The following is a 15,767-nucleotide window of genomic DNA, read 5'->3' on the forward strand; positions in this document are numbered from 1 at the left end:
TATTTCACAATAAAACTTCACTGGTGGTGGAGACAGGAGAAGATGGCAGAAGAGTAGGACGTGGAGATAAACTTCCTCCCCACAGATATATCAGGAATACATCTACACGTGGAACTGCTCCTATAGAACACCCACTGAATGCTGGCAGAAGACCTCAGACCTCCCAAAAGCCATGTGGAGGACAGTCTCTTGGTGCTCCAGCCAGGCATCAGGGCTGTGCCACTGAGGTGGGAGAGCCAAAGTCAGGACACTGTTCCACAAGAGACCTCCCAGCTTCACATAATATCAAAGGGCGAAAATCTCCCAGAGATCTCCATCTCAACATCCAGCTTCACTCAACAACCAGCAAGCTACAGTGCTGGACACCATATGCCACACAACTAACAAGACAGGAACACAGCCCCATCCATTAGAAGAGAGGCTGCCTAAAATCATAAAAAGGCCACAGACACCCCAAAATACACGACCAGATGTGGAACTGCAACCAGAAACACAAGATCCAGCCTCATCCACCAGAACACAGGCACTAATCCCCTCCATCAGGAAATCTACACAACCCACTGAACCAACCTTAGTCACTGAGGAGAGACATCAAAAAAAGCAGTAACTACGAACCTGCAGCCTGCAATAAGGAGACCCCAAACACAGTAAGATAAGCAAAATGAAAAGATAGAAAAACACACAGCAGATGAAGGAGCAAGGCAAAACCCCATCAGACCTAACAAATGAAGAGGAAATAGGCAGTCTACGTGAAAATGAATTCAGAATAATGATAGTAAAGATGATCCAAAATCTTGGAAATAGAATACAGAAAATGAAAGAAACACTTAACAAGGACCTAGAAGAACTAAAGAGGAAACAAGCAATGATGAACAACAAAATAAATGAAATTAAAAATACTCTAGAAGGGATCAATAACAGAATAACTGAGGCAGAACAGATAAGTGACCTGGAAGATAAAATAGTGGAAATAACTGCTGCAGAACAGAATAAAGAAAAAAGAATGAAAAGAACTGAGGACAGTCTCAGACACCTCTGGGACATTAAATGCATGAACATTGAATTATAGGGGTCCCAGAAGAAGAAGAGAAAAAGAAAGGGACTGAGAAAATATTTGAAGAGATTATAGTTGAAAACTTCCCTAATATGGGAAAGGAAATAGTTAATCAACTCTAGGAAGCACAGAGAGTCCCATACAAGATAAATCCAAGGAGAAATAGGCCAAGATGCATATTAATCAAGCTATCAAAAATTAAATACAAAGAAAATATATTAAAATCAGCAAGGGAAAAACAACAAAAAACACACAAGGGAATCCCCATAAGGTTAACAGCTGATCTTTCAGCAGAAACTCTGCAAGCCAGAAGGGACTGGCAGGACATATTTAAAGTGATGAAGGAGAAAAACCTAAAACCAAGATTACTCTACCCAGAAAGTATCTCATTCAGATTTGATGGAGAAATTAAAACCTTACAGACAAGCAAAACCTGAGAGAGTTCAGCACCACTAAACCAGCTTTACAACAAATGCTAAAGGATCTTCTCTAGGCAAGAAACACAAGAGAAGGAAAAGACCCACAATAACAAACACAAAACAATTAACAAAATGGGAATAGGAACATACATATCGATAATTACCTTAAATGTAAATGGATTAAATGCTCCCACCAAAAGACATAGACAGGCTGAATGGATACAAAAACAAGACCCGTATATAGGCTGTCTACAAGAGACCCACTTCTGACCTAGGGACACATACAGACTGAAAGAGAGGGGATGGAAAAAGATATTCCATGAAAATGGAAATCAGAAGAAAGCTGGAGTAGCAATTCTCATATCAGACAAATAGACTTTAAAACAAAGACTATTACAAGAGACAAAGAAGGACACTACATAATGATCAAGGGATCAATCCAAGAAGATATAACAATTGTAAATATTTATGCACCAACATAGGAGCACCTCAATACATAAGGCAAATACTAACAGCCATAAAAGGGGAAATTGACAGTAACACAATCATAGTAGGGGACATTAACACCCAACTTTCGCCAATGGACAGATCATCCAAAATGGAAATAAATAAGGAAACACAAGCTTTAAATGATACATTAAACAAGATGGACTTAATTGATATTTATAGGACATTCCATCCAAAAACAACAGAATACACATTATTCTCAAGTGCTCATGGAACATTCACCAGGATAGATCGTATCTTGGATCACAAATCTAGCCTTGGTAAATTTAATAAAATTGAAATCATATCAAGTATCTTATTTGACCACAATGCTATGAGACTACATATCAATTACAGGAAAAAATCTGTAAAAAATACAAACACATGGAGGCTAAACAATACACTACATAATAACGAACAAATCACTGAAGAAATCAAAGAGAAAATCAAAAAATACCTAGAAACAAATGACAATGGAGACATGACTACCCAAAACCTATGAGATGCAGCAAAGGCAGTTCTAAGAGGGAAGTTTATAGCAATACAATCCTACCTTAAGAAACAGGAAACATCTCAAATAAACAACTTAACATTGCACCTAAAGCAATTAGAGAAAGAAAAATTTAAAAAGCCCCAAAGTTAGCAGAAGGAAAGAAATCATATAGATCAGATCAGAAATAAATGAAAAAAAATGAAGGAAACCACAGCAAAGATCAGTAAAACTAAAAGCTGGTTCTTTGAGAAGATAAACAAAATTGAAAAAACCATTAGCCAGACTCATCAAGAGAAAAAGGGAGAAGACTCAAATCAATAGAATTAGAAATGAAAAAGGAGAAGTAACAACTGACACTGCAGAAATACAAAAGATCATGAGAGATTACTACAAGCAACTCTATGCCAATAAAATGGACAACGTGGAAGAAATGGACAAATTCTTAGAAATGCACAACCTGCCCACACTGAACCAGGAATAAATAGAAACTATGAACAGACAAGCACTGAAATTGAAACTGTGATTAAAATTCTTCCAACAAACAAAAGCCCAGGACCAGATGGCTTCACAGGCAAATTCTATCAAACACTTAGAGAAGAGGTAACACCTATCCTTCTCAAACTCTTCCAAAATATAGCAGAGGGAGGAACACTCCCAAACTCATTCTACCAGGCCACCATCACCCTGATACCAAAACCAGAAAAAGATGTCACAAAAAAGAAAACTACAGGCCAATATCAGTGATGAATATAGATGCAAAAATCCTCAACAAAATACTAGCAAACAGAATCCAACAGTACATTAGAAGGATCGTACACCATGATCAAGTGGGGTTTTTTCCAGGAATGCAAGGATTCTTCAATATATGCAAATCAATCAATGTGATATGCCATATTAACAAATTGAAGGAGAAAAACTATATGATATTCTCAATAGATGCAGAGAAAGCTTTTTTTTTTTTTTGTGGTACACGGGCCTCTCACTGTTGTGGCCTCTCACGTTGCGGAGCACAGGCTCCAGGCACGCAGGCTCAGTGGCCATGGCTCACGGGCCCAGACACTCTGCGGCATGTGGGATCTTCCCAGACCAGGGCATGAACCCGTGTCCCCTTCATGGGCAGGCAGACTCTCAACAACTGCGCCACCAGGGAAGCCCCAGAGAAAGCTTTTGACAAAATTCAACACCCATTTATGATAATAAACCTGCAGAACGTAGGCATAGAGGGAACTTTCCTCAACATAAAAAAGGCCATATATGACAAACCCACAGCCAACATCATCCTCAATGGTGAAGAATTGAAAACATTCCCACTAAGATCAGGAACAAGCCAAGGTTGCCCACACTCACCACTCTTATTCAACATAGTTTTGGAAGTTTTAGCCACAGCAATCAGAGAAGAAAAAGAAACAAAATGAATCCAAACCAGAAAAGAAGAAGTAAAGCTGTCACTGTTTGCAGATGACATGATACTATACATAGAGAATCCTAAAGATGCTACCAGAAAACTATTAGAGCTAATCAATGAATTTGGTAAAGTAGCAGGATACAAAATTAATGCACAGAAATCTCTGGCATTCTTATACACTAGTGATGAAAAATCTGAAAGTGAAATTAAGAAAACACTCCCGTTTACCACTGCAACAAAAAGAATAAAATATCTAGGAATAAACCTACCTAAGGAGACAAAAGACCTGTATGCAGAAAATTATAAGACGCTGATGAAAGAAATTAAAGATGATACAAATAGATAGAGAGATATACCATGTTCTTGGTTTGGAAGAATCAACATTGTGAAAATGACTCTACTACCCAAAGCAATCTGCAGATTCAATACAATCCCTATCAAACTACCACTGGCATTTTTCACAGATCTAGAACAAAAAATTTCACAATTTGTATGGAAACACAAAAGACCCCGAATAGCCAAAGCAATTTTGAGAAAGAAAAATGGAGCTGGAGGAATCAGGCTCCTGCACATCAGACTATACTACAAAGTTACAGTAATCAAGACAGTAGGGTACTGGAACAAAAACAGAAATATAGATCAATGGAACAGGATAGAAAGCCCAGAGATAAACCCACACACATATAGTCACCTTATCTTTGATAAAGGAGGCAAGAATATACAGTGAAGAAAATACAGCCTCTTCAATAAGTGGTGCTGGGAAAACTGGACAGGTACATATAAAACTATGAAATTAGAACACTCCCTAACACCATACACAAAAATAAACTCAAAATGGATTAAAGACCTAAACGTAAGGCTAGAGCCTATCAAACTCTTAGAGGAAAACATAGGCAGAACACTCTATGACATAAATAACAGCAAATCCTTTTTGACCCACTTCCTAGAGACATGGAAATAAAAGCAAAAATAAACAAATGGCACCTAATGACACTCCAAAGCTTTTGCACAGCAAAGGAAACCATAAACAAGACCAAAAGACAACCCTCAGAATGGGAGAAAATATTTGCAAATGAAACAACTGACAAAGGATTAATCTCCAAAATTTATAAGCAGCTCATGCAGCTCAATAACAAAAAAACAAACAACCCAATCCAAAAATGGGCAGAAGACCTAAATAGACATTTCTCCAAAGATGATATACAGATTACCAACAAACACATGAAAGAATGCTCAACATCATTAATCATTAGAGAAATGCAAATCAAAGCTACAATGAGGTATCACCTTACACCGGTCAGAATGGCCATCATCAAAAAATCTAGAAACAATAAATGCTGGAGAGGGTGTGGAGAAAAGGGAACACTCTTGCACTGCTGGTGGGAATGTGAATTGGTACAGCCACTATGGAGAACAGTATGGAGGTTCCTTAAAAAACTACAAATAGAACTACCATATGACCCAGCAATCCCACTACTGGGCATATCCCCTGAGAAAACCATAATTCAAAAAGAGTCATGTCCCAAAATGTTCATTGCAGCTCTATTTACAATAGCCAAGACATGGAAGCAACCTATGTGTCCATCAACAGATGAATGGATAAAGATGTGGCACATATATACAATGGAATATTATTCAGCCATAAAAAGAAACGAAATTGAGTTATTTGTAGTGAGGTGGATGGACCTAGAGTCTGTCATACAGAGTGAAGTAAGTCAGAAAGAGAAAAACAAATACCGTATGTTAACACATATATATGGAATCTAAGGGGAAAAAAAGGTCATTAAGAACCTAGGGGTAAGGCGGGAATAAAGACACAGACCTATTAGAGCATGGCCTTGAGGACACGGGGAGGGGGAAAGGTAAGCTGTGACAAAGTGAGAGAGTGGCATGGACATATATACACTACCAAACGTAAAATAGATAGCTAGTGGGAAGTAGCCGCATAGCACAGGGTGATCAGCTAGGTGGTTTGTGACCACCTCTCTAGGGTGGGATAGGGAGGGTGGGAGGGAGTGAGATGCAAGAGGGAAGAGATATGGGGACATATGTATATATATAACTGATTCACTTTGTTATAAAGTAGAAACTAACACACCATTGTAAAGCAATTATACTCCAATAAAATGTTAAAAAAAAACTTTACTGGTGGTGATTTCTGTCTATGTGGGGAATATTCTCAGTTGTTGCCAGCTACGTCCTCTTCAGTGCTACCCGAAAACCCCTCTCAGGGAGAACACCACAGTTTGTATTCCACTCATTCTTTCCCCACCACACCCTTAACTTAACCATTAGAAAGTGTATTTAATTTCCATTTTCCTGATGGGGGGGAGGGTATTACACCTCTTTGACCCTTTGTAGCAAAACTGGAGATTTGCTCTACTGCTGTGCATTCACATTCCTATTTAATGGTGATTCCAACATGTCTGTGAAATTTATTATTTTAGACATCAGCTAGTGAAGGCCTGGAGAAAGAGAAGTGAAACTATTGTTTAAATTTTTTAGAGAACTATTTGCATGTTGACTTTTTCCTCAGCATTTTATTGGATCCCATGCTAAGTCACATCACATACATTTTATCATAAAGCAAGAGTTAGAAGTTTGTACTTCTAACAACTATGTATGTATTTTATGTCTGATAAATCATGAGTAATGGACAAGCTATTATTCTCATAACAAATGAGGCTTTAATATTCCAGTGCTCATTTTAATTACCATTGCCAACCTCTTGAAATGCATCTAATTCCATCAGATCATTCACAAATCTTTCCAAAGGGCTTATAATCTCATAATGTGTCCACAAGTTTCTTCTTGCTCTCTGTGTTCTTGTTCTGAACAAGATCTGAATCCAATCCAGATAAAACTGTTGAGATGAAGAGAAAATGTGTAGTGTTCAATGATAATAAGGCAATGTCAAATTTTGATCTGTGTAGGAGAATAAATCATAAGCTTCAATGAAATATTTTTATGATTTTTTAGCCATTCAGGTATTCTTTTTTAATCCTCTAGAAAAGTGGGAAAGATAAATATCAATTTTTTCTTCTACTTTGGAGAAGGAATATATATTCTGTGAGAGAAACCAGATAAATAAATGTAAAGATAAAGATTGAAATTCAAATAAATGAATTCTGGTTTATGAGTCTTAATTTAATCCCATTTGGGGAAGAGCTTTAGGGTGGTATTAAGAGACCTTCTAAATTGGCCAGTTTGGAGTTTTACACAGCCTTTGTAGGGCCTGGTTTATCCATCAGTAAATGGACATATGGTACCTTTTCTCCTTCTTACAAAATATAAGTTGTTTAAAACTTGTGAAAGGGATCTAAGTTTTGGATGAATTGAAATTTACTTGTTTTCATCCCCTGAACATAATCCATATTCTATTTCAATGAGAATGGCTCAATTCTCTACTGTATAATGAATTACCTGAGCTAAGTGCTGTATTTCTGTGCACATGAAGAGGAACTCCAATACCAAAAATACCCAAATGCGGCCTCATGGCACTTCACAGCTCCTGTATCTCAGATGGCCAGGGCCCATGCTGTCTGCTGCTCATGCTCACCATGCTCCCACTCCAGCTTCTTCGGGCTGCTCAGCTCCGAGCACTGACACAGTCTGAGAGCAAAGATGCTCCACTGACATCTTAAGAGACAATGGGAGAGGCTCATTAGGGTCCCATTTCTTCCTGGATAAAGAAGCTCCAGTTCATGAGAGGTAGTACACCCTAAGGATCTTTATGGATCGTTGCTTATTCATCATATTATAGGTAAGTCTCATATTAGCTATGTTCCATTTGGAAGTGGAGGATTTCATGACAAACGAGGAAAGCTGGTCAGAGCAAATTGTCATGGGGCAGAAGGCAAACCCAAGAAGAGTCTCCAGTACCAACGCCATTTAAAAACTGGCTGTTCCACTCCCAGAGTATACCAGGGCTCCTTTGTGGAAAAGAGAACAGAGAAAGGGAAGTGGGTTTCCTCTCTACTATAGTTGGGTTGTCTGTCAAGCTATATTCAGGCTCAAAAACAGGCCACAAGCCAGCCACAAAGAGCTGGGCTCGATCACATCAACTCCAACTTAAGGCCAAGCTTCCCTTTTTGGAGGCTGCTCTGACACCAACACAATATCTAATCTAGCATATCTGCATCCAATGTAATCTGAGTAGCAAGGAAGTTCTGGGCTTTACAAACTCATACCGCCAGTAAGCAGGAAGATTTGGGTGGGGGGAGGGGGGGGTACATTTGGAAAACATAACACAACCATAACAACAATATGACATATTGAGTTACTACATTTTCTCACATAATCTTCGGGACTGCTTTAGGATCTGGTGCTACCCTCCTCACTTCATAAATGAGGCAATCACAGTTCAGAAATGCTAAATAGGGTGGCCAAGTTCCCACAGGTAGTAAGCCAGGGAGCCCAGAATCAAGCCACAGACTACTGGAATGCAAAGCTTCTGCCCCAAGAACATGCTGTGGCTTAATTACATCAACCAGCTGCTTTGCACAGAGAAACCCTGCAGTTTAAACAGTTATTAATCAGACACACCTCTAATGCTGATACAACCTTGAGATGGGCAAAAAGTACATGTGGAGTTCAGGGAAGCCCACTCTGGTGCTGCCAATGTTGTGAGGGTTGGAGGGGATATCCTCTCAGAGCTGCCACTTTTCCCAATTTTCCCATCATCACCCTTTTTGGCAACATTAACTTCTGCCTTTATCTTGATGCACTGAACGATGCTCCACAGTGCTCAGCACTGGCAAGTCATGAGGACAGATGGCCCAAGGAGTCACTGTGGCAAAAAGACCCCAAAAGCCCTTTCTGGCTCCCTTTGGAGATGACACAGCCTCATAGTGATTTAAGACACCTTGTGCAGCCCATGTGAGTTTCCTGCTCCAAGTAACTCTCCATTGTTGAGCCCTCTAATGAGGCAGGATTACAACTATAGGAGAAGATGCTGTCTAGATAATTCTTGTATGTCACTTGCTTGAAGTGAAGAAAGCATTTCATCATAGAAATCATGTAAATGACAAGTCATTCCTCAGGCAAGCCCACAAACCCCCATTTAAATCATGTTTCATAAGGTCCCTTCTAACCAGAACTCAGTGAAGCACAGCATCTTTTTTTTTCTTTATTGGAGTATAATTGTTTCACAATGGTGTGTTAGTTTCTGCTTTATAACAAAGTGAATCAGTTATACATATACATCTGTTCCCATATCCCTTCCCTCTTGCATCTCCCTCCCTCCCACCCTCCCTATCCCACCCCTCCAGGCGGTCACAAAGCACAGATCTGATCTCCCTGTGCTATGCGGCTGCTTCCCACTATCTATCTACCTTACGTTTGGTACTGTATATATGTCCATGCCTCTCTCTCGCCTTGTCACAGCTTACCCTTCCCCCTCCCCATATCCTCAAGTCCATTCTCAAGTAGGTCTGTGTCTTTATTCCTGTTTTACCCCTAGGTTCTTCATGACATTTATTTTTTCTTATATTAGATATATATGTGTTAGCATGAGGTATTTGTCTTTTTCTTTCTGACTTACTTCACTCTGTATGACAGACTCTAGGTCTATGCACCTCATTACAAATAGCTCAATTTCCTTTCTTTTTATGGCTGAGTAATATTCCATTGTATATATGTGCCACATATTCTTTATCCATTCATCTGATGATGGACACTTAGGTTGTTTCCATCTCCGGGCTATTGTGAATAGAGCTGCAATAAACATTTTGGTACATGTCTCTTTTTGAATTATGGTTTTCTTAGGGTATATGCCCAGTAGTGAGATTGCTGGGTCATATGGTAGTTCTATTTTTAGTTTTTTAAGGAACCTCCATACTGTTCTCCATAGTGGCTGTACCAATTCACATTCCCACCAGCAGTGCAAGAGTGTTCCCTTTTCTCCACACCCTCTCCAGCATTTATTGTTTCTAGATTTTTTGATGATGGCCATTCTGACGGGTGTGAGATGATATCTCATTGAAGTTTCGATTTGCATATCTCTAACGATTAATGATGTTGAGCATTCTTTCATGTGTCTGTTGGCAGTCTGTATATCTTCTTTGGAGAAATGTCTATTTAGGTCTTCTGCCCATTTTTGGATTGGGTTGTTTGTTTTTTTGTTATTGAGCTGCATGAGCTGCTTATAAATTTTGGAGATTAATCCTTTGTCAGTTGTTTCATTTGCAAATATTTTCTCCCATTCTAAGGGTTGTCTTATGATCTTGTTTATGGTTTCCTTTGCTGTGCAAAAGCTTTGAAGTTTCATTAGGTCCCATTTGTTTATTTTTGTTTTTATTTCCATTTCTCTAGGAGATGGGTCAAAAAGGATCTTGCTGTTATTTATGTCATAGAGTGTTCTGCCTATGTTTTCCTCTAAGAGTTTGATAGGGTCTGGCCTTACATTTAGGTCTTTAATCCATTTTGAGCTTATTTTTGTGTATGGTGTTAGGGAGTGATCTAATCTCATACTTTTACATGTCCCTGACCAGTTTTCCCAGCACCACGTATTGAAGAGGCTGTCCTTTCTCCACTGTACATTCCTGCCTCCTTTATCAAAGATAAGGTGACCATATGTGCATGGGTTTATCTCTGGGCTTTCTATCCTGTTCCATTGGTCTATCTTTCTGTTTTTGTGCCAGTACCATACTGTCTTGATTACTGTAACTTTGTAGTATAGTCTGAAGTCAGGGAGCCTGATTTCTCCAGCTCATTTTTTCATTCTCATGATTGCTTTGGCTATTTGGGGTCTTTTGTGTTTCCATATAAATTGTGAAATTTTTTGTCCTAGATCTGTGAAAAATGCCAGTGGTAGTTTGATAGGGATTGTATTGAATCTGCAGATTGCTTTGGGTAGTAGAGTCATTTTCACAATGTTGATTCTTCCAACCCAAGAACATGGTATATCTCTCCATCTATTTGTATCATCTTTAATTTCTTTCATCAGTGTCTTATAATTTTCTGCATACAGGTCTTTTATCTCTTTAGGTAGATTTATTCCTAGATATTTTATTCTTTTTGTTGAATGGTAAATGGGAGTGTTTTCTTGATTTCACTTTCAGATTTTTCATCAATAGTGTATAGGAATGCCAGAGATTTCTGTGCATAAATTTTGTATCCTGCTACGTTACCAAATTCATTGATTAGCTCTAGTAGTTTTCTGGTAGCATCTTTAGGATTCTCTATGTACAGTATCATGTCATCTGCAAACAGTGACAGCTTCTTCTTTTCCAATTTGGATTCCTTTTATTTCCTTTTCTTCTCTGATTGCTGTGGCTAAAACTTCTAAAACTAGGTTGAATAAGAGTGGTGAGAGTGGGCAACCTTGTCTTGTTCCTGATCTTAGTGGAAATGGTTTCAGTTTTTCACCATTGAGGACGATGTTGGCTGTGGGTTTGTCATATATGGCCTTTATTATGTTGAGGAAAGTTCTCTCTATGCCTACGTTCTGCAGGTTTTTTTTATCATAAATGGGTGTTGAATTTTGTCATAAGATTTCTCTGCATATATTGAGATGATCATATGGTTTTTCTCCTTCAATTTGTTAATATGGTGTATCACGTTGATTGATTTGCATATATTGAAGAATCCTTGCATTCCTGGAATAAACCCCACTTGATTATGGTGTATGATCCTTTAATGTGCTGTTGGATTCTGTTTGCTAGTATTTTGTTGAGGATTTTTGCATCTATGTTCATCACTGATATTGCCCTGTAGTTTTCTTTTTTGGAAGCACAGTATCTTTTAAAATAGCACTGGCCCCAGCCCATACCCACTCCAACCATCCTGCCTAGGCAGCCCAGCCCCAGCATGCCCTAGGAAATCCCCAACCCATGTCACTCCAGCCCTAGCCAACCTGCCAAAGCTGCCCAGCACACACAGTCCACACAGGGGTGCTGCTGCACAAGGCCACCTCCTTCAAGACTGGGAGGTAGTTATTACACCTAATTCATAGAAACAAATACAAAAGGCCAAGCAAAATGAGGAGACAAAGGAATTTGAAAGAACAGAACAAGATAAAATTCCAGAAAAAATAAAGTAATGAAACAGAGATAAGTAATTTACCTGATAAAGAGTTAATGGTCATAGAGATGCTCACAGATCTTGGGAAAAGAATGGACGAACACAGTGAGAACTTCATCATATAGTTAGGAAGAGAACCAATCAGAGCTGAAGAATACAAAAACTGAAATGAAAAATACACTAGAGGGAATCAACAGCAGATTAGATGATACAGAAAAACGGATCAGTGACCTGGAAGACTGAATAGTGGAAATCACCCAATCAGAACAACAAAAAGAAAAAGGAATTTTTTAAAAAGAGGATATATTAAGGGACCTCTGGGACAACATCCTGTATACTAACATTCACATTACAGGGGTCTGAGAAGGAGAAGAGAGGGAGAAAGGGACATAAAATTTCTTTGAAGAAATAATGACTGAAAAATTCCCTAACCTGGAAATCAAAACAGATATGCAGATCCAGGAAGCACAGAGAATTCTAAACATGACGAACCCAAAGTGATCCACATCAACACATGTCATAATTAAAATGGCAAAAGTTAAAGATAAAGAGAATATTTTAAAGGCAGCAAGAAAAAATAAGTGACATACAAGGAAACCCCCAATTTTTCAGCAGAAACTTTACAAGCCAAAAGAGAGGGGCAGGATATATTTAAAGTGCTAAAAGGAAAAAAACTTACAACCAAGAATACTCTTCCCAGAAAGGTTATCATTCAGAATTGAAGGAGAAATAAAGAGGTTCCCAGGTAAGCAAAAACTAAGAGTTCATCACCACTAAACCAGCCTTACAAGAAATGTTGATGGCTTTCCTTTAAGTGGAAAACAAATAGCCATAACTAGACCTAAGAAAATATGTGAAAGAAAAAAAAATCACTGGTAAAGGCAAATAGATAGTGAAGGCAGTGTATCAACCACCAGTAGTATGGAGGTTAAAGGACAAAATTTGTAAAATAAACTATAACTACAATAAGTAGTTAAGGGATACACAAAGTGAAAAGATATAAAATTTGATACCAAAACCATAAAACATGGTCTGGAGGGGAGTAAAAATGTAGTACTTCTAAAATGTATTCAAGTAAGTGACCATCAGCTTAAAACAAACACACACACACACACACACACACACACACACACATATATATGGTTACATGTATATGAAACTCATGAGCCACAAACCAAAAACCCACAATAGAAATACCAAAAAATAAAGTGAAAATAACTCTAACCTAACACTAAAAATCATCAAACCACAGGGGAAGAGACTAAAAGAAGGAGAAAGGAACAGAGAACTACAAAAAAACAAAAAACAGTTAACAAAATGGCAATAAGTACATACTTATCATAAGAACTTTAAATGTAAATGGACTAAATGTTTCAATCAAAGGACATAGGGTGGCTGAATGGATAAAAAAAACCCAAACCCATTTATATGCTGGCTTCACATCAGATCTAAAAACACACAGTGACTTAAAGTGAAAGGATGGAAGAAGATATTCCATGCAAATGGAAACTAAAAGAAAGCTAGGGTAGCAATACTCATATCAGACAAAATAGACTTTAAAACAAAGACTAAAACAAAAGACAAAGAAAGGCATTACAAAATTATAAAGGTGTCAGTCCAAGAAAAGGATATAACATCTGTGAATATTTATGCACCCAACATTAGGAGGACCTAAATACAATATAACAAATATTAACAGACATAAAGGGAGAAATTGACAGCAGTACAGTAAGAGCAAGGGACTTTACTGTTCCAATTATATCAATGGATAGATCAGCCAGATAGAAAATCAGTAAGGAAACACTGGCCTTAAATAATTAGATCAGATGAACTTAATAGATATATATAGAACACTGCATCCAAAAACTGCAGAATACACATTCTTTTCAAGTGCACATGGAACATTCTCCAGGGTAGATAACATGCTAGGCCATGTGTCAAACAAGTGTCAATAAATTTAAGAAGATCAATATCATATCAAGTGTTTTTCCTGATCACAACAGTATAAAAGTAGAAATCAATTACAGGAAGAAAACTGGAAAAAATATAAACACATGGATACTAAACAACATGCTACTAAACGACCAATGGGTGAACAAAGAAATAAAAAGAAAATCAAAAAACACCTCAAGACAAATGTAAATGGAAACACATAGATCCAAAATCTATGGAATGCAGCAAATCAGTTTTAAGAGGGAAGTTCGTAGCAATACAGGCCAACCTCAAAAAACAAGAAAAATCTCAAATAAACAACCTAAATTTACAACTAAAAGGAACTAGAAAAAGAAGACTAGACAGAGCCCAAAGTTAGTAGAAGAACGGAAATAATAAAGATCAAAGTGGAAATAAATGAAATAGAGACTTTAAAAAATTAAAAAGATCAATGAAACGAAGAGCTGTTTCTTTGAAAAGATTAAAAAAACTGATGAACCTTTAGCCAGTCTCATTGAGAAAAAAGGAGAGGGCCCAAATAAATAAAATCAGAAGTGAAATAGGAGAAATTACAACCAAAACCACAAACATACAAACAATCATAAGAGACTACTATGAACAATTATATGCCAACAAATTACACAACCTAGAAGAAATGGATAAATTGCTAGAAAAATACAATCTTCCAAGACTGAATCAGGATGAAATAGAAAATCTGAAAAGACCAATTACTAGTAATGAAATTGAATCAGTAATCAAAAAACTTCCAACAAACAAAAGTCCAGGACCAGATGCTTCACAGGGAGTTCTACCAAACATTTAAAGAAGAGTTAATACTAATCCTTCTCAAACAATTCCAAAAAATTAAAGAGGAAGGAAGACTCTCAAACTCAATCTACAAGGCTAGTAATACCCTGATACCAAAACCAGACTAAAACACTACCAGAAAAGAAAATTACAGCCTGATATCCTTGATGATCATAGATGCAAATATCTTCAATTAATATTAGGAAACCTAATTCAACAATACATTAAAAGGAACATACACCATGATCAAGTGGGATTTATTCCAGGGATGCAAGGATAGTTCAGCATCCACAAATCAATCAACATGATACACCACATTAACAAAACAAAGGATAAAAATCACATGATCATCTCAATGGGTTCAGAAAGGGCATTTGACAAAATTCAACATCCATTTATGATAAAAACTCTCAACAAAGGGTATAGAGGGAACATACCTCACCATAATAAAGTCCATTTATGACAAACCCACAGCTAACATCATACTCAACAGTGAGAAGCTGGACACTTCTCCTCTAAGATCAGGAACAAGACAAGGATGCCCACTCTCATCACTTTTATTTTTTATTATTATTATTTTTTTTTGTGGTACGTGGGCCTCTCACTGTTGTGGCCTCTCCCGTTGCGGAGCACAGGCTCCGGACGCGCAGGCTCAGTGGCCATGGCTCACGGGCCCAGCCACTCCGCGGCATGTGGGATCCTCCCGGACCGCGGCATGAACCTGGGTCCCCTGCATTAGCAGGCGGACCCCCAACCACTGCGCCACCAGGGAAGCCCTCATCACTTTTATTCAACATATTGATAGTTTTGGAAGTCCTAGCCACAGCAATCAGAGGAGTAAAAGGAATCTAAATTTGAAAGGAAGAGGTAAAACTGTCACTGTTGGCAGATGACATGATACTATACATAGAAAATCCTAAAGATGTCACCAGAAAACTACTAGAGCCCAATAATGAATTTGGTAAAGTTGCAGGATATAAAATTAATACAAAGAAATCTGTTGCATTTCTGTACACTAACAACGAACTGTCAGATGTAGAAATTAAGGAAACAATCCCACTTATCATAGCATCAAAAAGAATAAAATACTTAGGAATAACCTACCTAAAGAGGTAAAAGACCTGTAGTCAGAAAATTGTAAGACACTGA

The 15,767-nt window shown here is 37.9% G+C and overlaps 1 protein-coding gene across 1 annotated transcript in view; it reads left to right on the forward strand.

Annotated features, from left to right (window-relative positions):
- Positions 1-15,767, forward strand: part of RNF175 (ring finger protein 175) — a gene marked incomplete at its 5' end in the record, with an annotated part of 78,409 nt that overhangs the window by 34,668 nt on the left and 27,974 nt on the right. The window contains 2 exon segments of the mRNA XM_082633904.1: positions 1-53; positions 6,012-6,101. Of these exon segments, the coding sequence (XP_082490030.1) occupies positions 1-53; positions 6,012-6,101 (143 nt within the window).

Source organism: Mesoplodon mirus, assembly GCF_964341445.2.
Source record: "Mesoplodon mirus genome assembly, chromosome: 2".
Taxonomy (NCBI): domain Eukaryota; kingdom Metazoa; phylum Chordata; class Mammalia; order Artiodactyla; family Ziphiidae; genus Mesoplodon; species Mesoplodon mirus.